The 22,305-nt window shown below is 38.1% G+C and overlaps 1 protein-coding gene across 5 annotated transcripts in view; it reads left to right on the top strand.

The window, feature by feature from the left end:
* The window catches only part of FRMPD4 (FERM and PDZ domain containing 4), a 300,820-nt gene extending 281,624 nt beyond the window's left edge, over positions 1-19,196 (top strand). For 3 of the 5 annotated variants that reach the window (XM_033052210.2, XM_033052212.1, XM_033052214.1), the window contains 10 exons: positions 764-895; positions 2,920-3,039; positions 3,784-3,920; positions 4,984-5,110; positions 7,401-7,490; positions 8,069-8,251; positions 12,343-12,481; positions 13,056-14,117; positions 14,444-15,715; positions 16,853-19,196. In XM_033052210.2, the coding sequence (XP_032908101.1) occupies positions 764-895; positions 2,920-3,039; positions 3,784-3,920; positions 4,984-5,110; positions 7,401-7,490; positions 8,069-8,251; positions 12,343-12,481; positions 13,056-14,117; positions 14,444-15,715; positions 16,853-18,204 (4,614 nt within the window). In that variant the 3' untranslated portion in view covers positions 18,205-19,196. Of the gene's footprint in view, positions 1-763; positions 896-2,919; positions 3,040-3,783; positions 3,921-4,983; positions 5,111-7,400; positions 7,491-8,068; positions 8,252-12,342; positions 12,482-13,055; positions 14,118-14,443; positions 15,716-16,847 lie in introns of all 5 variants that reach the window. The other 2 variants (XM_033052215.2, XM_033052211.2) reach the window with 2 other exon arrangements.
* The last annotated feature ends 3,109 nt before the right edge of the window (positions 19,197-22,305 follow it).

The following is a 22,305-nucleotide window of genomic DNA, read 5'->3' on the forward strand; positions in this document are numbered from 1 at the left end:
TGATGGGTTATTATGTGTTTCTTTTTCCTAAAGTAAAAGGTACCCTGACAAATGATAATAATAATCTGCAAACATTTACAAAGCACTATATGAAACTAGGATAGGGATTAGTTGAATGGTTTTGTGAAGAGGTTTGTTTAGCTGTTATTTTAGATACAGTCGTTCTCAAATTAATATCCTTAGTCATAATTCAGTGTGAAAAAAGCTAATCAGGAATCTCTAAAAATTGATATGGTCCATCAGTTTAGAGCTATTGTTCTGCACATCATTGACTTTTCTGTCAGCATTTAGAATTCAAGAAGTGAACTTTTAAAAAAACTCTTTGACATAAAAACAAATAAAGGTCATCAATCTAATTTTTGTTGTTGTTGAACTTTTAAATTTGGTTTGTCTGCCTGATGGCATGGCCCCAACAAAGGGAAGAGACTAGTGGTAAGGCCATCTCTCCTTTGCTGATGGGTTTTATTCCCAGGGAGACTGATATGATTTAAGGGCCACACCAGTATACTTTACAAGTTAAACCACAACAGAATGTTGTCCATTCTCAGGAATCCCATTTATGTATTTCTCATGTTCATATCATGTTCACCCATCCTTGGAATGTTTGAGGAATGGTTGTGATGTCCTGGAAACTTGTGCAAAACAGGCACACAGCCTAGGCTTCTGCCCTGTGCTGGGTAAATGCAGGGTGTGTGGTAGTGAAGAACTGTGTCCCAAGCACTTCATGAGTTTAAGCACTTTTTATAAATCCTTTGTTAATTAGGATGTCATCTTAACACTCCAAGAAAAGCTTTCCATCAAGTGTATTGAACACTTCTCCCTAATGCTGGAGCAGAGAGTTGAAGGATCTGGAACGAGACTCCTTTTGCTACATGAACAAGAGACTCTAACTCAGGTTTGTGTCATGGTATATGAAGACAGCTATTAATGAGATGGGTTCATCAGTAAGTTATCCATCTTTTTCATTACTCAAGTGAGTTAGCTGCATACTTTATAGTTTGATACAGTCTATCAAATAGCTAGGATATTTAGATGTGATTGTAAGAATAAGGTTCTCACAGGAATTTTCTGTTATAAAAACACCATATTTCATTGCTTTATTGGGCCTTTCAAAAATATTAAAAATTGAAAAAGCAGACTGAAATCTGAAAAATACTTATCTAGCATTTTCATATAATATGAGGCCCAGCTAGTGAACATACTCAACAGCTGGTAAATCCATGATAACAATTCTGAGAACCACAGTCTACCCAAATTTCTTCAAAAGCCTTATTTTGATATTTTGTTCCAATTTGGTTATACAGATATCTGTATTGTGTGACAGGGAATAGTCCTCTTTCTGATGAAGTCAAGTTTGGCTTGTTTACACAGAGGTATATTATGTTGCTTCAGAGATGATGACACAGAAAATGTTGGTGTGACTTTCTTCCTGAGATCAGGGAAGTGTCACTAAAGTTACCAGCAAAGTACCCTAATTTTATCTGCATATCATTTTGCCAAATTATTTAGCCTGAAGTTTTCTATTATATTTCTGTGTTTCAGGAGAGCATTAGCATTTTTTAAAATTTCAGTTAAATTGGAAAAAGAAGGAAAAAGGAGAAATGGATTCTTAGATGTGGAAAAATACCTAATTTAAATGACAGAATCTCTGTAATTATAGCTAGTCTGTGTAATGGTGTGAAGGAGCTTAGTTTACCAGATAATAGTATTTCTAGCATTTTCTAACCTTTAAGCACTTGTTTTTGCCATGTTAACATTCTTTTCTTGTGGGTATAAGCTATCCAGTGATTGCACAATATCCAAAAATACTCAATACTTGTCCTTCTAGCCTTGAAGTTCTTGGTAAAATTCTCACTGAAGTCAGAAAGATCAGAATAAACCAAATTAGTGAGCTTTTCCAAAATCCCATCTGAAGCTTTTATTAATATGAACAGAGTATGTCTATATACTTAGGAAAGAGGTAAGACAACGTGAGATAAATAGACCTTTTGAAAATTGTTTGAGTAAGACAGAGACTTCATTGGAGATTTTTAGAAGTATAGTTTTGTCAAGCAAAGATGTTAATTATAAAGTACCCTAACTCTCTAGCTGCATTAGCCTAATTGAATAAATTACATAAACTACATTAATTCTGAGGGTTTCTTCTTTTAAGTTCCTGTAAATTCAGCATTATTTTAATTTGCCATTATAATTTGCTGCTGACCATGACTTACAATGGTGGGTTTGGATTGTTACCCTTTTATCCAATTATTCCTGTGCTAGGCAGTGGTCTCCTGTGAATATACCCAGATTACAGAGTTAGATGCTTAAAAAAGTTTTGCTGACCAACACACAAAGCAGACTTTTTAATTTTTTAATGTATTGGATATCAGACAGAAATTATGGAGCAGATCTCTTAATCCAGAACAACCCAGGAAAAAAACCTAATTTCCCTCAATTTGCCTAATGGATTAAAACAAGCAAAAGAAAGTGAGAGTAATAGCTGCCAAGTTGGGCCTCACCTGTGTTCTCAGACAGTCTAAGAAATAATGTGGCCTCTCCCCAACACCTAACTCTTCTCGTTTTGAGTATTTTAGTCCTGCTAAAACTCAACTCAGTTTGCATTTCACTTGGATGGTTTTTGTAAAGATCTGGTTTCTCTGTCGTTTCACCCTGGTTTGGAGTGTATTCTGTTGCTTTGAGGATGAGTTGTGTCAGGCAGTTATGCCTGTCTGAGTCTAAAAGTCCTTCCACAAGATTATACATATTATGTTCTTAGGTGAAGAACTTAATAACTAGCCCATGACAAAGCCCTTTTTTGGGCAGAATTGTTTTTCCTGCTACCACAGGCTCTGTAGCAGGGTAACATTGCCCAAGGCTATAGACCCTGTTGCCCAGCCAGGGTTGCCAAGCTCTAACATTATTATTGCACTATCCTAGGTGACCCAAAGGCCAAGCTCGCATAAGATGAGATGTCTTTTCAGGATTAGCTTTGTCCCAAAGGATCCCATTGATCTTTTAAGACGAGATCCAGTTGCTTTTGAATATCTCTATGTACAGGTAAGTGAAAACCAAGCCATTGCTAGTGTAAAGGAGAATTTAAAAATACACTTACTATGTATATAAATTGACATCTTCACATAGAAAAGCAGTGGTTGCAGTGAATCCTGGCTTTGGTTACTGCTGCATAAAGCCAATGAATGCACTTGGGGAATGTGCAAATCTCTATCATCTGCAAAGTCCTCTTTCTTCATAAGTCTCTCCAAGTAGTAATGCTTTGATATCTTTCCAAAATACATTTGGCTTTAGAGAAGAGTGAAACTGAATTAATTGTTAATACTTATTTATGGTACTGTAATATCAGACAGAAATGATGTCTGAAAAGGAGCTTCCAGTAAAGTGGATGGGAAGACAGATGTACAAGCAATGTGCATCTCCTGAGTATCTCACCAGGTAGAATCCTGCTGTCCTGAGTCCAGATATACTGATACCCTCCAAGCACTCTTTGTGATGGAGGATTATCTCTCCAGGAAGACTGAAGAGAGTTTAGTTCAGAATAATCATGCCTTTTGCTCTTTGGCAGAAGTACTGGTATTCATTTGTGCCCATGTCATGAATATCTGACACCTCTGAAAGCAAAAACTCAGTCCTGCTTCTGATTTGGGGGTTACTTTTCATGAAGTGTTAATTTAAATTTAAAAAAAAGAAAGAAAAAAAAAGCGAGAGAGAAAAAGAAAAGAACAGTAATTTATTTTTAGTGCAAGATCTTTTAACGTGATGCTCCCTCTACTGGTTCTTTGGCAGAGCTGTAATGATGTGGTCCAGGAAAGATTTGGACCAGAACTGAAATACGACATTGCCCTGCGGTTGGCTGCATTACAAATGTATATTGCAACTGTGACCACCAAGCAAACTCAGAAAATCTCCCTCAAATACATAGAGTAAGTTGAGAATGCTGTGTGCTCTTTAAAAGTGAAACATTAGGAGTAACTTGTAGATTCTTTAAGGTTGTTTCTTTAGTATGTCTGTATGCATGCACCAATTTAGGTTTCTTCTTCGTCACTGAATTTAATTCAGGTGTGTTGAGAGTGGTACATTTTGTCCTTTGGGTCTGTATACATTTTGATCATCTATTTTGGCATAAATGTAAATACAATTAGCTCATTTGCTTTCAGTGATTTAAGATCTAAGTTTACATGGTTTGTACCTTAAAGTTTTAGTAGAGATTATTATAGTAAGATTCAGATTATTGCTCGATTCAGAAGACAGTAGGTCATAGATTGGAGTTTGTAACATTTCTTAATTGCAGAAGTACTCAGTAGTCACCTGTCTTATGTTAGACACACACACACACACATATATATATCTAACTTGAACAAAAAAGAAACATTGGAAAGTGCAAATATGTGTATATCTGTTTGGATTTAAAAAAAAAAAAAAGTCAACAAAACACCACAACAAAATAAAAACCCCAAGCCCTAAAACTTCAGTCAGTGTTCTGTCAAAAGGTGCCTCAAGCAGAAAAAGAATTTGGTAAATGGAAGCAAACTGGTTGCATTTGAGGAAGACCCAGCCCTCCCCCACAACCCCCAAACATAAAGGTGACAAGAAAATGGCTCTGATTTCTGTATTCTAAAAGAAACCAAGAAAATAAAATTAAATCTGACATTACATTGTTATATTATCTGCTATTTTAATTCTGTAATCATATTTGTCAATGCAATTAAGTGGCATTTAACATAGACTTTAGATATCAAACTAAAACATTATTTTCTGAATGGCATGACGGAAGAGATGGAAGGGGTAGAAGAGATTATCATTTTGAAGTACTTTTTTCATAAGAAATAAATAGTTTAAATTTAAGAATTAACATTTTACTGCAAACTCCAGACTTCATCAAGTCTCCTGTTTTCAGGTAATCATTCACTTGGCATCATAGTCACCAGTCTTTAGATAAATAATCATCACAGGAATGTGAAATTAAATATATGTCTTTTATTGCAGAAAAGAATGGGGATTAGAGACTTTTCTTCCATCTGCTGTGCTGCAAAGCATGAAAGAAAAGAACATAAAGAAAGCACTTTCCCACCTTGTCAAAGCAAATCAAAACCTAGTTCCTCCAGGCAAAAAGGTATTTCATTTGCATCTTAATGGAAAATATGTTTTAAAGAACAGAAGTGTGGCAGACATGGGCACATTTAAAGCTAATCCTTTGGAGAAACACCTAGACAGTATATTTTCAGAGATTTAACTTTGGGTGCTGGTGCAACATAGCCAAGAACTATTAAAAATAATTAATTATACCCCAGCTAAACTATCTTCTTATCTTGAAAATGACAGAGAACTGGTTATTAACACCTCATATATGATAACCATATATATATATTAAAAAAAATAATGCTTTCTATGAATGGCAGATGTGCTAGGAAAGTTTTTGTTCTCTCTCTGATGCTCTCATCTGACATAAATGCTGTTTTTCAGATTTTTTCTGTTAAACTGTAGAGAAAGACTTTTCGCTGGCCAAGATCTAACTGGATAGATGATGGTCCTTGCAGTAATGACCCTCCTTGCTCTTGTAAAATGTTTTCTTGGCACTAAGCTTTCACTTCAGCTGGCAAAAACACGGATAAGACCAAGTTTCTGAGAAAAGCCTTTGTTACACGTATGCAGATGACACTGCTTTTAGACACCATAATGTGGTTTCTTAGTGTAGGTCATCTTCTCATTTTTAGTCAATGGAGAGAAACAGGCACTTTCAGGGAGGGATTCATCCCATCCCACATTCGGGACCAGAAATAGGTCAGATTACTTGTGTCCTAGAAATGCTTATTTCTCTTCATGGACTATAAAAAGAACCTAAGAGTGACTAGTTGTGACATAAAACAAGCTGAATCCTGCTCCATGACACTTTGTTTCTGAACCAAAAAAACTCAAAACAGCTGGTGCCTGAGCCAAGGCTCATTGTGATCAGCAGAAATCCTGCTTAGGGGTTTCAGAACACATCATGACTGTGAAAATAGCTCTATGTATTTGACCTCAGCAAGAAAGGCTGAAGCACTTTGTGTCTCCTATACTGCTGAAACTAAAGCTAAATTTTGCCAATTGCTCATTAGCTATCTTGGTAGTATAAACTTGGCTTTGTTTTGGATGCCATCACTGCTTCAGGCCTTACAGGTGTAAGATATGCCTGACAGTGGGCAGCCAGTATCAGTGCTTGGTTACAAGAGGTATTGCAACAGTCCCTTCCTGCAGCAAGCAGACTTTGTTGGGTTTGCTTCATTATTTTTGATTTCAGCTTTGGAAATATGTTGTTTGCTAAGCTGCTTTTTTAGCAGGTAGGTCTGAGAAAGAAAGCATCTGAGCTTTTCATCACCTCCTTCTTTCTGGGGTCTTCTCTTCCTGCACATGAAGGGAAGCTTTTAATTCTCAGTATTCGCCTGGTTTTTTACAACCCTTGTGTATTTCTGCACCAAGTAAATACCTGGTGAAGCAAAGGGCAAAGCATTATCAATAGTTGCTCTGCTTTGGATCCATTTCCTCCTTGTTGTCTAGGAAAAATTTAGAATGGGGTCCTTAAAATGATGTTCAAGATTGAATAAGATTTTGAATTAGAAATCCAGTGGCTGGAACAAAACTAGGAAATGATATGAGACTATTTTATATTACCTTCTAAAAGTCCAGATATAGGATTTACACGAGGGAAGTGTAAGGTTTAGGAATGTTTCTTGTTTCCCTTCTGTCTCATAAAGATATTTCCAAGTTGGTTTTATTAAAGTAGGTAGTTTAAGCTCAGAGGAAAAAAAGAGACAAATTCTGACAGGTATTACATGATATGATCATATGTATTGATGTGCTGTGTTTAGTTTTCTGATTTATTACCTACAAAATATAGTGGGAGAGTGTTATTTTAGAAAGTAGGAAATGTTGGTAACAAGTTGGAATAATACGCCAAACACCACAAGTACCTAGCAAAATGTAAAATACATAGCTGACAAATGCAAATGTTTTGTTCTCTTTCTCTGTGTAGGTACATAAACGTTTAAGAACTGATGGAGTTTATGAATGGAAAGCTGCTGTCTTAGCCTTGAAATCCCTCAGTGAACAGATGTTTAATCTGAGTACTTTAACATTTTCCCTTCATTAAAGCAGTCAGGATGTTCCTTAAGTGCTCTGATCTGCCCATTCCCAAGTCCTCAGTACATTTTAACTAAACAAGCAAGAAATTAATTTTAAGAACGAAACTGTTTCTCCTTACTGTTTCTCCTCATCTGAAGCTCAAGCATCTCAAGATTTATTTTCCGGGCCCAAAGAGCTGTTATTGCAGATCATTCTCTTTATGTTACACAAATACTTTTTCTTTCGGAATTTTATGCTGTGATGATTTCCACAACTACCTCTCACCCCTGCTTCTCCTTTCTCAGCTCTCTGCTCTGCAAGCCAAGGTGCATTATCTAAAGTTCCTCAGTGATCTCCGATTATATGGAGGACGTGTCTTCAAGGCAACACTAGTGGTAACATTTCTCTTTAAAAAGTCTCTTTTTAGATTTTTTTTCATCTATTTTTTTAAAGCTGGATCATATAGTTTTGTTTAGAATTTAGGTTCTATTCATATGCTTAAAAACCATTTTTAATTGAACTAAATCACTTTTTGTTTCTTTTTATCTTGAAAATAACATATCTATCATAATATAAATTTTACTGGGAATTTGGAGATAGATAGCACTTTCTTAACAAATAACATCATCCAATTATATATTGAATGCTAAAATTGTTAGTCTGGAAAAATCTTAATGACAAAGTTTTTCTTTTAACAGAAGCAGAGTCCACTCATCGTCTGTCCATCTAACTATCCACCTAAAATCTAGAGTGCAATCAACATCCAGCAAGAAATTCCTTTACTTTTTTTAAAATTATAAATCAAGTATGCTTTTGTGTATCGTATCTATCTAGTAAAAACATAATAATCTTTAATGTAGAGATGCCATGCAAATGTTCCTCTATGTAACTGAAAGAAGGCAGTGGTGATTTATGTCACTCTGCAGTAGCTGTCATGTTTTTTACTTGTGTTTTCTTTCTTTTTCTGCTAAAGCAGGGAGAAAAGCGTTCAGAAGTGACTCTGTTAGTAGGGCCGCGGTACGGAATCAGCCATGTGATAAACACCAAAACAAACCTGGTGGCTCTCCTGGCAGACTTCAGCCACGTGAACAGAATCGAGATGTTTACAGAAGATGAAAGCAGCGTTAGGGTTGAGCTGCATGTCTTAGATGTAAAAGTAAGTTTGTTGTTGATTTGTGTTGATGTAACATCTGCTAATAATGTTTTTGTCTTTGAGTATTAGATTCAGCTATGCTGTTCTGAACATTTTCATGCCGATAGTACTCTGAGAGTACACTTTCAGCTCTTTTTTTTTGGTCACAGTACATTTATACAGTTTGGGCCTACAGTGTACTAGGCTGGTGTTTTCCAGTACTGGCATTCTACTTTTGATTTTTCTCTCAGCTGACCCCCAGAAACCTGCTTTGTTGTCTTAATGGATTTCCATAGTAAGAAGATGTGATGATAAAATTTGCCTTCTTTTGAAGCTCCTTCTAGTGTAATATATCATATTATTACCAGTAAAGCATTGCCAGCTGCATTGAACCAGTGTCCCCTGTAATCCCTGTAAGTCCCTGTAAGTTTACTGCAAGTAACCACACAACAGTTGCCAATTAAATTAACTGTAAGAATGCATGGGTTTTTTTCTTAAGCTGTATAATTCCACTTTGGTATTCACAGATGCTCATCATCTACCTATAGTCAATTAGTTTCTTTAAAATCTCACTTAACACTTTGCATCTGTGTGGCATCTAGTGGCAAAATGATTGGAGTTTTGTATGTTATACTGTCCTGGTTGTTTTTAGTGTGGTTTCTATTTGGCTTTGAAGTGAAAAGCTTTGTAGACTTTCTAGGGCATTAATCTGAATAACCAGAGATTGAAGGAAGAGTTCTCATTGTATTTGAAACTTATATATTTGATTAAAATAAATAGAACTTAACAGTTCCTTTTGCTTACCCAGCTATACACAAAAAGAACACATGAGGAATATTTTACTAGGCTTCTGCTTTGAATGCTTTAGGTGTATTGACCTGGAACTGTTTCTCTGTATTTAAGGTAATGAAAAAAACATTGTTGTAAAGTAATCTAGATGGTCTTTGACAGCAATTTAAGAGAAATTTACAGGTTGGTGAACACAGCATCTCTTTCACCTTACTTAGCAATGGCAGCACCTGAGGATCCCAGGCTGCTTTGCCTGCTTTACTGTGCTAAACTCATAGTCTTCTTGTAAGAAAGCTATTATCACCTTTTTACAGATGGAGAAAGTAATACAGAAATTAAATCCTGCCCATGTGTAATATGCAACGCTGTATGCCATAGTATTATGTATTACCATGGCAATATGTTGTTATATATTATAATACTGTTACTGTCTTATTGCAAATTGTGCATATCCTCATCTCCTTGCACCTCAATACGTGTGATCTTAAACCCAGAGAGACTGACTAAAAAATAAATATCTAGAAGGCTCTGGGTGGAATTTGACAAAAAGTTGCCTCTCTGTGGGAGGGCAGTAGGGGCTGTAACTATGTCCTGTGAAGGAGATGCAGGCACACACAGGTAGGTATTCGCAGTGGAGTTCTCATTCTTTCACTTACCCTCAAGTAGCAGGTTCATATATCCAGTTTCTGAATATACCAGTATATATGATCTTTCCTTAACAAACAGAGTTTCGATTTTTATTTTATTTTTGTTTCTTTAAATATGTTCTCAAGCATGTTCTCAGGCAATAAAAGTTTTGCTGTCACAGGACTCTTCAGCAGATTAGCAGTACTTCACAGCATTGTTTTCAGCTATCTGAGAGATCTGCGGAGTTCATCGATTTCTGCTAATCACTGCAGAAAATTTGAGATGAATGTAGCATTTCAGATGTCAGTTTTTAGTAATTTCTCAAAAGGACAGAGATTAATTAATCCACTGTAGGTTTACTAATTTATAGTAACTATAATAGCTATAGTTGAATACCTCGAAAGAAGCATATACAGTAATTTCACGATTATAAGCTGCACCATTTTGACTAAAATTTTGGTCCGAACCCAAAGTGCAGTTTATAATCAGGTGCGGCTTATACATGGACAAAGAACAAAAAGTTGCTGTTTTAGTTTGGAGGATAGGTGTCTGCTAAGAAAGGCAGGAACTTCTCTTTGAAATGGTGAATGTAAACTCCCTCTCTCCAAATTATTATAATTTTGAAACCAAGGGGTTTTCAGGCAAAGATATGGGAATTAAGAATAACAGTTCTTTTCTAGGGAAATTAAAATAGAAATACAGTACTACACAGAAACAAACTCCAAACCCTGACAAATTCAGAGTACAACCTGACACCCCTTCAGGCAGGGTGTTGGTAGCAGTCCCATTAAATGGTGGTTGCATCCTCCTGCAGTGACAGATGTGATTCAGTTGAAGCAGTGCTCCTGTAGAAGGTGCAGTTTCCCTCTGGAAGTCCGGTGGTGATGTGGAGAAATCCAGTTTTCCTCTGGAGTCCAGTGGAGAAAGGGGCTCTCTTACTGTCCCAAAACCTCTGTTTTTATCTTGGTAAGAAATATTGGGCTCTTCCCCCTGGCTGGAGCAACTTCCAATTGGATGCAGTAATTTTATCAGTCCCACAGTGGGACTCAATGGGCCATTAGCAGAAAATGACTCTCTGGAGGAAGGATGGGTTGTGAAAAGATAAAGAACAAAGCCCCACCTGGTTTCAATGGATGGCCCATTAGCAGAATATGTGCCGTTGAGATAAGGATCACTGCCCCCACCCTCAACAGATGGTGATAGAACAGATACCTTTTATCACACTCTGTATTGTAACGTGCAGCTTATAATCAGGTGCGGCTTATGCATGGACAAAGAACAAAAAGTTGCTGACACCCGGAAGTGCGGCTTATACTCAGTGTGGCTTATAATCGTGAAATTACTTGAAAATTGAAAAGAAGCTCAAGCTGTAGTAAAAATAGGTTAAATAAAAAAACATCAACCTCATATATTTTTCCAAGTTGATGTAAACAGTTTATACAACATTCAGAGCACCTGGAACATGTGCCTAAGATGCTGTAGCACAGGCTCTTAAAAACTCATCAGACCTATTGTGGCTTTGGTAGTAAGCTGTGATCAGTTAGGTTTTGGCCACAGCTTCCATCAGAATCAGCTTTTTACTGGTAAGGAGTTGAGCAGGTTCGAGAACCATCCTTGTTGTATGTGACATTCCTCCTGGAATGAATGATAAAGGTCCTTGCATCTGTCTTGTGACAGTAGGCTCTGCATGCTAAATTATGATAAATTGTCACAAATGTCCACATACTATGAGTCACTACAAACTGTGAGTGATAAGATGGGTTGTCTATCGTCTAATTCCTATTTATGCATCATGGTAAGGGCTTCATTTTTATTTCATTTCTAGGAGTTTCAGAGGCTAGCCACCTAAATAAATTATATTTGAGGAGAACAGCTTTTGGTATTAAAAGCTGTAGAGATGAACAATTTTTTTAGGCAAGAAAATAAATACATAATAGCAAAAGAAAAATTAATTAAAGTATGTTTCACATTAATATCTTGGGTTTGATGCTTGCTATCCTGGAAGCCATAGTTTTCCAAAGCTCTGAGGTCTCACTTTTTGTTAGGACTCTTTTTTTTTTTTACAAGTGTTTTGTGTTTTTCTTTGCTGGTCACCCTTCTGGTGATCTTTCTCTGATCTCTTCATGTCTGTTTATCTGCTTATTTTTTCACCACTTGTCAGGCCACTAACACTGAAATCTTTAACCGGTCCCTGTCTTGCAGTGTAATGATAGCTTTAACCTGACTGCTGTATTTTATGAACCTCAACTGACCCTGACTGTTTGCTTCCCCTGTCATGTTCCTTTGCATATACTTGGTGCACCACATTTTCTGGGATGCAGCAGATTCCCATACAACTGCAAGATTCCAGCACCTAATGTACCAGGTTCTTCATGTGTGGCAGATTCAGAGTAACATTTTGTTACAGTAAGATATCTATGCAAGAAAAAGATGGAGCAAGAGTCTTAAAATAATTAGCTTCATTCAGAAAGAGAGCAATCAGTTGTTAAGATGTCTAGTTGGACTTCTACCTTACTACAACTCCAATCTTGACTAAACTTTTTGTACTGTTTGATATTGGTAGTGAGGAAAATGAATCCTCACATGTACTTTTCAGTGTGGTGTTTGTGATGTCATTAATTTTGCTTCGATGTAATAGTATTGTCAACAGGCAAACAAATTGAGGAGGAACAGCCTTAACTTGATTGTATTCTTCTTAGCCTATTACTCTTCTGATGGAGTCATCCGATGCAATGAATCTTGCTTGCCTAACAGCTGGATACTACAGACTGCTGGTTGACTCAAGGCGTTCAATATTTAACATGGCCAACAAGAAAAATGCAGGGAGCAGAGAAGCAGGTATTTATCTCACAGTGTGCTAACAATGGTCCAGTGTATAAAGCAGAAGTCAACTTAAGCCAGAGCACCTCCAGATAAATAGAAGGCTGTCTCAAATGAGATCTGATTGCTGGCTCAGACCTAGCACCACAGTATTAGATTCAGCTTTTTAATGTTCCAATACCCAGCCTAATATAGCATCTTCATGGTAAAATAATCCATGTGTCAAATTTCCTTCATACTCTAGTAAAATGATGCATGCTCCCTGTGAGTGTTATTATTTTATATGCATATATCTTTTGTCAGAATACATATGGTGTTGGAGAAACCAGCTGCTTTTGTGTTACTGTGCCTAGAATAGCATTTGTACCTAGCTGAGGTCTAAATTTGTTTTAGAGTGCAGAAGTATCAGTTAAACTTTAGATCATTAAGTCAACAGATGAGAGGTGAATTTGAAAGCATTTTCTGAAGTATTTGATGGCTCAGCTATCCTATTCAGAGTGTTTAATACTCAGCATCAACAAATGATTGTTTACAAATTATATTCCTTTTTTCTTTGATTTCACAATGTTGATTTTATTTCACCATGCTATAGGACCTGAGAATAGAGGGAAGCATAATATCCTTGCTTCTGAGTGGAATTGTATACCAAAAACTACCACTTTCCTGGCTGAAGGAGATCAGGAGGCTCAAATGTCCTTTGGTGATCCAAAGCAGAAGACTGTAGATGTTCCTGAAAGTCTGTTATGTCAAAAAGAACACAGACATCTGTACATAGAAAATACTTATAATTCAGGTGGATTTGATCAGCATCTGGCCAAGCAAAGTGACCCTGCTGAAACAGAAGAAAGCAGAAATTTTAACCAGCCTTCACTACTGTCACTCTCAGGTTTGGAACCCAGCAAGAAAGCACAGGATTCTCCCAGGGGAGCAAAAGTTTCCTTTATATTTGGAGATCCCAACTTGGATGGTATCAGTCCCCAGACTCTTGGCTATGAAAGGCTTTTGGATGAAAGTCCAGAAGTACTAGAAAAACAAAGAGCCATTTATCTTAGTAATGCCAATGATATTAAAGGCCTGGAATTGTCACCAGATGCTGAAAGCATTCAGTTTGCTACAAATTCTGTTTACGCAACTATAAGTGATGGTAAAATATTTGGAGCTGCAGAAGGAATAGAAGAGCCTTTGCTGCATGATATCTGTTACGCAGAAAACACCGATGATGCCGAAGATGAAGATGAAGTAAGCTGTGAAGAAGATATTATGGTAGGAGAAATCAATAGGCCTGCTCTTCTCAGCCTTTCTGGTTCTAGTGATGACATTATTGATTTGACTTCACTTCCACCTCCGGAAGGTGATGACAATGAAGATGATTTCCTTTTGCATACCTTAAACATGGCCATTGCTGCTCCTCCACCTGGCTTCAGGGACAGTTCTGATGAGGAAGACTCTCAGAATCAAGTGACACAGCCTAGAGACAACAAGGAGCAAGACAGTAATCTAGGCAATGATGACATTCCAGTGTCGCTTATTGATGCTGTCCCTACCAATACAGAGGGGCAGGGTGAGAAGGGGCTAGATGATGCTGTAGTCTCTACACTTCAAGCACTAGAAGCTTTGGCTGCTTCAGAGGAACAGCAGACGAATGACAATTCAGGTTCTTTCACCATAGTTACATTTATTCATTGAAAATCATTCCATCTCATCCATTTAGCTTTGGAAGTACTCCATTTCATGAGGGTTGGTTTGTCTTTTTTTTTTAAGTTTTCCTTTTATTTTTTGCCATCATTTTGCATACATCGTATTTCATATTTAATGGAGCCACCACTGTTATTAAACTACCTGTCTCGGGAACTGTGCAATAAAGTCAGAGTATTCTTACAAAGAATATTTTTGTCTCTAATACACCCCCTTTTGCTTGTCGCTTATCCAGGTGCCTCAGCTGCTGTCATTTAATTGACTCTTATTTTTTGTGGCTTGCAGGTGTAGCTATCCTGCGAGCATATAGCCCTGAGTCATCTTCAGATTCTGGCAATGAAACAAATTCCTCTGAAATGACTGAAAGCTCTGAACTAGCCACAGCACAGAAACAGTCGGAAAACACTGCACGTATGTTTTTGACCACAAGTGAAGGCTACCAACCGCTTGTGGAAGAGCAGACTGAATTTCCCATTGCTAAGAATCAGGCTGGAGGGCCAGGCATGAAGCCCTCACAGTCTTTGGCTGGTGGTCAGGCTGCAGAGCTACAGTCAAAAGTTGTGCCTTCAAAGCAGATTCTTCATTCCGATAACATGGAAATGGAGCCAGAGACCATGGAAACAAAATCTGTCACTGATTATTTTAGCAAATTGCACATGGGATCCTTGGTATATTCTTGCACTAGTAAAAGGAAAAATAAGATGACAGATAGCGAAGTAAAAGCATCCTCTGATGGCAATGCTACTGTGAAAAAGCAACAGGGAAATAAAAAACCAGAGTCTGATGAAGATCTGAAAGCTAAATTTGGAACTCTTTCAGCAAGAGACAGCCAGCGCCTAAGCACTTTTAATGTGGAGAGAACTGCCTTTCGCCAAAGATGGTATGCTGCTGATGATGGGGCAGCAGATAAGCCAAGCCCAGAAACAGTTAATGGGAAGACTTTTCCAAGAGTTCCTGTCCTTGGTAAAACAGAAACTGACTGTAAGGATGGAGTGGATCCTGAGGTGGATCAGGATGATACCTCAGGGCTTAGCCAAGGTGAAAACTTCCTGTCAGATATGACTCCCGTGTCTTCAGCCAAAGACCTAAACGATGCAGAAGATACTGATCTATCTGCAGATGACCATCCTTCAAAGCTTCCAGAAGCTGAGCAGAGTGTGGCTAGACTTTGTGAGTATCACCTGGCTAAGCGCATGTCATCTCTGCAAAGTGAGGGCCATTTCTCGCTGCAGAGCTCTCAGTGCTCTTCAGTGGATGCAGGATGCAGCACGGGCAGTAGCACGTGTGCTACCCCCGTTGAATCCCCTCTTTGTTCCTCCGATGGTAAGCACATCATCTCTGATCCATCTGGGAAGGGCATTGCCTATATTCCAGCAGATGAAAGAGCTGCCATTCTTCCAAACCATGGAACGACATACAAGGACCTGCACCAGCAGCCTGAAGCTGTGTGTCACAGAATGACGGTGCCTGCTGTGCATTCAGCAATTAATGCTGAACCACTTTTCGGCACTTTGCGAGAAGGATGTCATCGGATCCCCAAGATAAAAGAAACTACAGGTACAGCAGTAATAGAGTCTTTCTTGTATTTATTCTTTCTTGTGTTTATTCTTAAAGCTGCAAGTTCATGTTGAGGTCTAGGTAAGGTGTTTCTATTATCTTTATCTGGAACTACATCATCAACCAGTAGCAGACAGTAAGATTAGACCTTCAGTTTATCTGTTCATTTTACTTGTTGTGATATTCTGATGAGCTGCACACAAAAATCAACTTTCTAAAAAACTTCACATTACAGTTAAAATATTTGGAGGGACGCTGATACAGAGGCCTCTCTTCCACTCTTTGGAAGCCTCTCCAAAATCCATAGTCACTTGAGTCCAAAATACTTGTTAGATTGTAAAATTACTTCAGAATTTATATTAATGTAGGGGAGCAAAACCTTTGATTCATTTCTTAGGTATCTTATATGCTATTTCAGCAGGTTGTCAAAACCATGCCAATATGAATAAAAAGCTCTAGATGTTAAGAATAAGAAAATGTTACTACCTTATTAAGCATGAATTTACTTCACAATCTGACAATACGTGTTTCTTTAAAATTATAAAAAATGCAGTTTTCAGAGACAGCATTGAAATTCTTTCAGTTGAATTTAAAATGTTTCCCTCTTCTTGGATTGCAACCCACATGTAGCAGAAGTGTGTGAATGCATGAAAACCCAAAAGTGGAACAGACTAGATTTAGAATGAAAAATAATCTTTCTCTGCCAAAAAACACCACAAAACCACACCAAAATTAACAGGAACACATCTTTAAATACTCTTTCAGGTGTAGTTAAAGAAGGTATTTTAACCTGAAATTATTCATCTAATTAGTTAATAGAAAACATATTAGAGGAGATTTAGGAGGTTTTGTACATAATTTGCTATTCCTTTTTCTTGAGTAAGTCTACTGTAGTGAAATGAACAATTACTTTTTCATAAATTACAATTTGTTGACCAGTTGTAAAAGGCATTTTAGTGAAATACATAAAGACTGGTGATGAATTTTTGATGGAATATTTTGAGGAATGGAGACCATTAGGAAATACCAGGAAACCATTTGTACCGATTGCTAAAAGATACATAAAAGTTCAACCTATGAATATTATCAGGGTGATGCTTAATTATTCTGTCTGCTCTTCTACTACCCCTAGTGTAGCTTTCACAGAGCCTGAAAAGGGAAGACAAGGAGGCATGCCTACAGCTTTTCCTAGACAGCCTCTAGCTGACTCCATCATGCTATCATCCATGCTATCAGAATCAAAGGTGCCAAGTCAAAATGAAGACTCTTGTGACATTCCCAAAGTAAATCAGGCTTGTGGGGCAACAGTTAGTTTATGGCCATATGACATGATAGGAGGAAGCCTCAGGATGCCGCAGAACAAGAAAATGCTGAGACGCAGCAGCAGCAGCAGCAGCATTGGAGGATCTGCAGGCACTGAGATGCTGTTTGAGAAGAAGGCAGCCACGGCCAGCTTGAAATGCCTGGACACCACCCAAAAGGATGAATCCAAATCAGAGAAAAGGGTGGAATCTTCCCTGGGCAAAAAGCTGTCAAAAAGTTATTCTCAGAGTTGTGTGTACATCAGCACTGATAGGAAGGACAGTAAGAGGTGTTCGGGCACAGGCACCAGTCAGAAGGACTCCAAGCAGTGTCGAACACTGCCCTTGCGAAAGCTGACCAGCAGCACCTGGAGGTGTCGGGGCCCCTTCAGCTATTGCTTCCTGAGCAGAGGACATGATGACAATGAGGAGGAAGATGACCGAGACAGCCATCAGCTCTCACATCTCTTTGAACCACAGACCCCGTGTGAGCTGGCAGAACCAGTTGCTCAGTCATCCAGTGACAATGAGCAGAAAGTCTTGGAGTCCCCGAAAGCTGCTGAGCCCCCACATGATGCAGTCAGTGAGCATGAGAAGAGCAGTGCTGACATCCAAGGTGGCCAAATTGATGTGAATCTCAACGATGTAGCCTTCGATGCACGAATCACACGAATAAATGTGATGAAAGAGAAGACTTATGCAATGCCTGATGGATTTATTGCAGCACAAAAGGATGCCAATGAGCTACTCTCACTGGTCCGAGCAAGTATGGGCAAGAGAGAAGATTTACATCCAGAAACATATGACCTTAAACTTTCTAAGTACAAACAACTGTTATCTTTGGAATCGAGACAGTTGGGAAGTGCCTGCAGGAAAATGGCCATGGCTGATAAAAGCCCTGAGGAAATGCTTTTAGCTATGACTTCCAGCTTTCAAGTACTCTGTTGCTTAACAGAAGCCTGCATGCGTTTAGTTAAAGTCATGAACTCTGAAACACAGCAGCAGGAAATTATAGCTAAGATAGATGAGGTTGTGTTAAACTACATTTGTCTTCTGAGGGCTGCAGAAGCAGTGTCAGGCAAGACCTCCGGTGATCCTAGCATTAAACTCTTGGCTCGACATCCGAATACCATGGCCGCTATTGTAAGCACACTAACACGTTCTCTTAAAATGCTTTTAAACAAATAAAATACAAAAGTCACTTCATAATCTACCTTTGCAAAGCCATACATAAAAAAATTTTATTTACTGTATGTGTATGAACTAATGTAACAAACTCAGCTTTCTCTGTATATTTTGTTATTTTATATAAAATAGGTATGAGATTAAAAAAAGTTAAAATACTGAACATTGACAAAAGTAGATCTGTCCTTTGGTTTATACAAAAACAACAGCCAAAAAACCCTCTCCCCAAGATCAGAAAAACAAACAGAAAAAAGTCCCATATAGGAGCATATTGATGTTTGGCTATTTTTCATATAGTCAAATTTATGGTTGTATGAAGTGAACTTCTAAAGCCTGTTATGTCAATGAAATTGTTTTCTGTTTCATCCAAGTTTTCACTTGGAGAATGCTCCATGTTTAGATTAATTAAATCATAATGTATATAACACAATATTTAATGTTTTAAAATTATAATTTTTAAGCATTGAAAATAGCAAAAAGACATTTAAAATCCAAGAGACTATTATAACTTACTAGAGAATATATATATAATAAATGACTCTTTTGTTCATATGGACTGAATTACCTGATTCTTCTTTTCTAGGAAATTCTGTACTTAAAAACAAAAAAGTATTGAATATATGAATATACCAACTTCAGAGGGGATCTCATGTTTTAAACTTTAGTGTTGGCATTTTAGACAGTGAAGGTAACTGTGGAGGACTGAGGACACAGAAACCAGAGTGGTGGTGGTGTTCTCTCTGAAATGAAAGATTGATGCCATAATGGTCAGACCAGAATGTATGAGGCAGGTCTACACACCCTTTTTCCTGGTAAATGACAGACAGGACCATCAGAAAATTCTTACGCTGTTTACTGTTTCATCATATATTTATGGTGCACCTGAACAACATGGACTGCATCTATTTTGTTAAATATTTTATACTTCATATTTTATGATTCTGAATGTTTAACTGTAAATAAGTTAGAAATAAAATGAAATTTTCAGAATACAATAAATATCTCTGAAATATTTCCAGCTAGAGACAGTTCTTCTCTTGAGTGATGACAAAGGCAATTTGTGAATTATCTCTTCCATATGAACCTTTCTGGAAAACATTTTGTAGCCTTGTGTTTGAGAGGCAGCCAAAGCAACAGCTCTCAGTTGTGGCTGGCAAATTTCACAAGAGTGTCTGGTGAACTTCTCAGTGACCGAGGAGCAGCAGCCTCCGTTCTCCAAACGGATGTAGGTAATTTTCACCTCTTTCTCATAACACCTTGTGCAAAGGGTATTACGGCTCTTGTTTTGAAAGCTTACCTTTTCAGTTGAAGCAGACATGAAGATTTCTGTGCTGAACTAGAATGACTAAACCAACAAAATTAAGGAATTACAGTAATTTCACAACTGTAAGGCGCACTGGATTATAAGGTGCACCTCCAGGTGTCGGCAAATTTCCGAACTGTGTCCATATATAAGGCGCACTGGACTATAAGGTGCACTTTTTTTTTTTGCAGTGAGGAGCTGCGCTGCATGCAACAAAATAACGAATTAGTAACGGAATCGCGCAATCGCGGGGTTTACTGGCTGGGCTTGGGACTGGGTGGCCCCGGCCCAGCGCTGATGCCCCACCACCACCGGGTGGCCCCAGTGCTGCCCCTCTGCCAGAGCCAGGCAGCCCCGGCTTGGCACTGCTGCCGGGGCTGGGCAGGCTCGGCTTGGCTCAGGGCTGCTGCGGGCTTGCACTTCCGGGTTGGCAAATTTCCAAACTTTGTCCATATATAAGGCACACCAGCCTATAAGGCGCACTTCTGGGTTTGGACCAAAATTTTACTCAAAAGGGTGCGCCTTATACGCGTGAAATTACTGTACTTTCTTGCACTTCACTTCATAAAACAAAGACATGCCTTTCCCTCTGACTTACAGAGAAACATCTTCAGGACCACAGTACCAGAAGCTTAATCTGTTGTCCATAGTAGAAAAATCTGATTTCTGAAATCAGTCAGTAGTGCATGGACCCACTTTGGAGGGCAGCTCAGAGATAGGCTGCAGGCTGACTTTCACTGTTGGTGGATGACAACAGCTTGTCCTGTGTGGTGCTCACGCTCAGTGCTCTCGTTCTGGCAGCCCAGAGAGTGGGGCTGTGAGTTCTGCTCTGGTGCTGCAAATACTATGGGACTTGAGTATTTCATACTGGGGGGAAAAAACAAGCTGAACTGTTGCATTGGTATGTATTCCTTAATGGTTTTCTGACTTTATAAAAATGTCAGCAGTGATTTGGAAATACTAAGTTTCAAAAATAAATTGAGATTGTCACAACTAAGTGTTGACATAGATAGGAATGTATCACTTTAAGTACTTTGACTCCAGTTCTTTTCTTTCCACTTCTCAACTGATGTAATTTTATTTCAAAGGTAAGTAGATTTTTGTTCTTCTTACTGTACAAGGACTTTTCTTATTGTAAACATATTCATTTTTGTTCCTCAAAGTTAACTATAGTCTCTACTCTCTCTCTTTTTTTTTTTTCTGGTGTATGTGTTTAACAAGTTTAGGGGTATATCCTCTCCTTTTTAATGCATTTTCAGAGAATCATAGAATAATTTGGATTGTAAATCTAAATGGTCCTCCTCTGAAGTTCACCTAGTTCAACCCCTGCTCATGTCTAATCACATCAGGTTGCTCAGGGGTGTTTAAAGTGTTTATTGGACATCCTCCAAGGAGAAATGTCCCACAATTTCTATGAGCACCAGTTCCAATATTTTACCATATTTATGACTAAAAAAATGCAAAAATTCTTTGGTCTAATCAGAATTTTCCATGTTTCAACAATACCCATTGCCTTTCATTATATCGCTGTGCATCCTTTAGAAGAGTCAGGCTCCATCCTCTATTCTTTCATCAGGAGGCTGAAATAAAGTCTCCCTAAGCCTTCACTCCTCCAGACTGAGTAAAATCAGTTTCTTCAGTCTTTCCTCATATATCATGTGCTGCAGCCCCTGACCAGCATGGTTACCCTTGACTGGATTCCATGGTGTGATTTCATAAACCACCACCATGCTCTTGTGTCAATTTTGATAAATAGGATCATCTATCCAAGCTCTCTGAGGCATCTCTTAGAAGGCAGTTTCTCCTTCCCCCAGGACTTTGGATATCCCCATGTGGTACCATATGAATGTCTTTTCCATAATGTTTCCACACAGATTTATATGCAGGCTTTTAAATGCTGCCTAATGAGAGCTTTGTTCAATGGCACAGCTGCTGGAAATGATTTGCCTGCAGTCTCCTAGAATCACATATATTCATGTATTAGGTTAGTGTCTCACGATCATCCTTTGTCAGAATTTATTCCCATCTTTCTACTGGGCTTTTGGGAGACCTTATTGCAGCCTTTCAATACTTAAAGAAGGCCTTATAAGAAGAATGAGGACAAGCCTTTTAGCAGTATGTTGCAGTATGACAAGAGGTAGTGAGTTTGAACTACAGATACTGATTGCCCAGAGTGGTGGTAGGTGTCCCATTCCTGGAAAAATTCAAGGTCAGTCTGGATGGGGCTCTGAGCAACCTCATCTAGTTGAAGATGTCCCTGCCTGTTCTGTGATTCTAACATCCTATGATTCAGCTTGTCCTGTCCAGCTGAGGAGAGTATTGGATGATAATAGACATAACTGTTATTAATTCTGGGGCATAGGACCTTGCACATCAATTGCTGCTGAATTATAACTCATTTCTATTAATCTTGAGCATTAAGGTAACCTTGTCTTCCTGTGTGACATCCTAATTGATTCCTGCATTAATTGCACATTTTAACATGAGGGAATGCCATCACTATGTACCTACTTGCACTAAGGCAATAAAGAAACACTAAATTATATAATGTCATCTCTATACAATATAATACAATACTTTTATAAACTTTTGTATATACACTATATATTTAGTGATTTTTAACCTGGCAAAATGCCTGTCATGTTTGAGTCCTTGAGTTCAGGCTGTTTTATAAAATAATTGGGCAAAGTTTGCCATTTTGATATTAAGAAACAAAGCTACATACCTACATTTTTTTCCTTCTATTTCATTAATATTCCATCAATTCATGATCACTGAAAGATCTAGAATGCTTCATGGTG

Source organism: Catharus ustulatus, chromosome 2 (assembly GCF_009819885.2).
Source record: "Catharus ustulatus isolate bCatUst1 chromosome 2, bCatUst1.pri.v2, whole genome shotgun sequence".
NCBI classification, from domain to species: domain Eukaryota; kingdom Metazoa; phylum Chordata; class Aves; order Passeriformes; family Turdidae; genus Catharus; species Catharus ustulatus.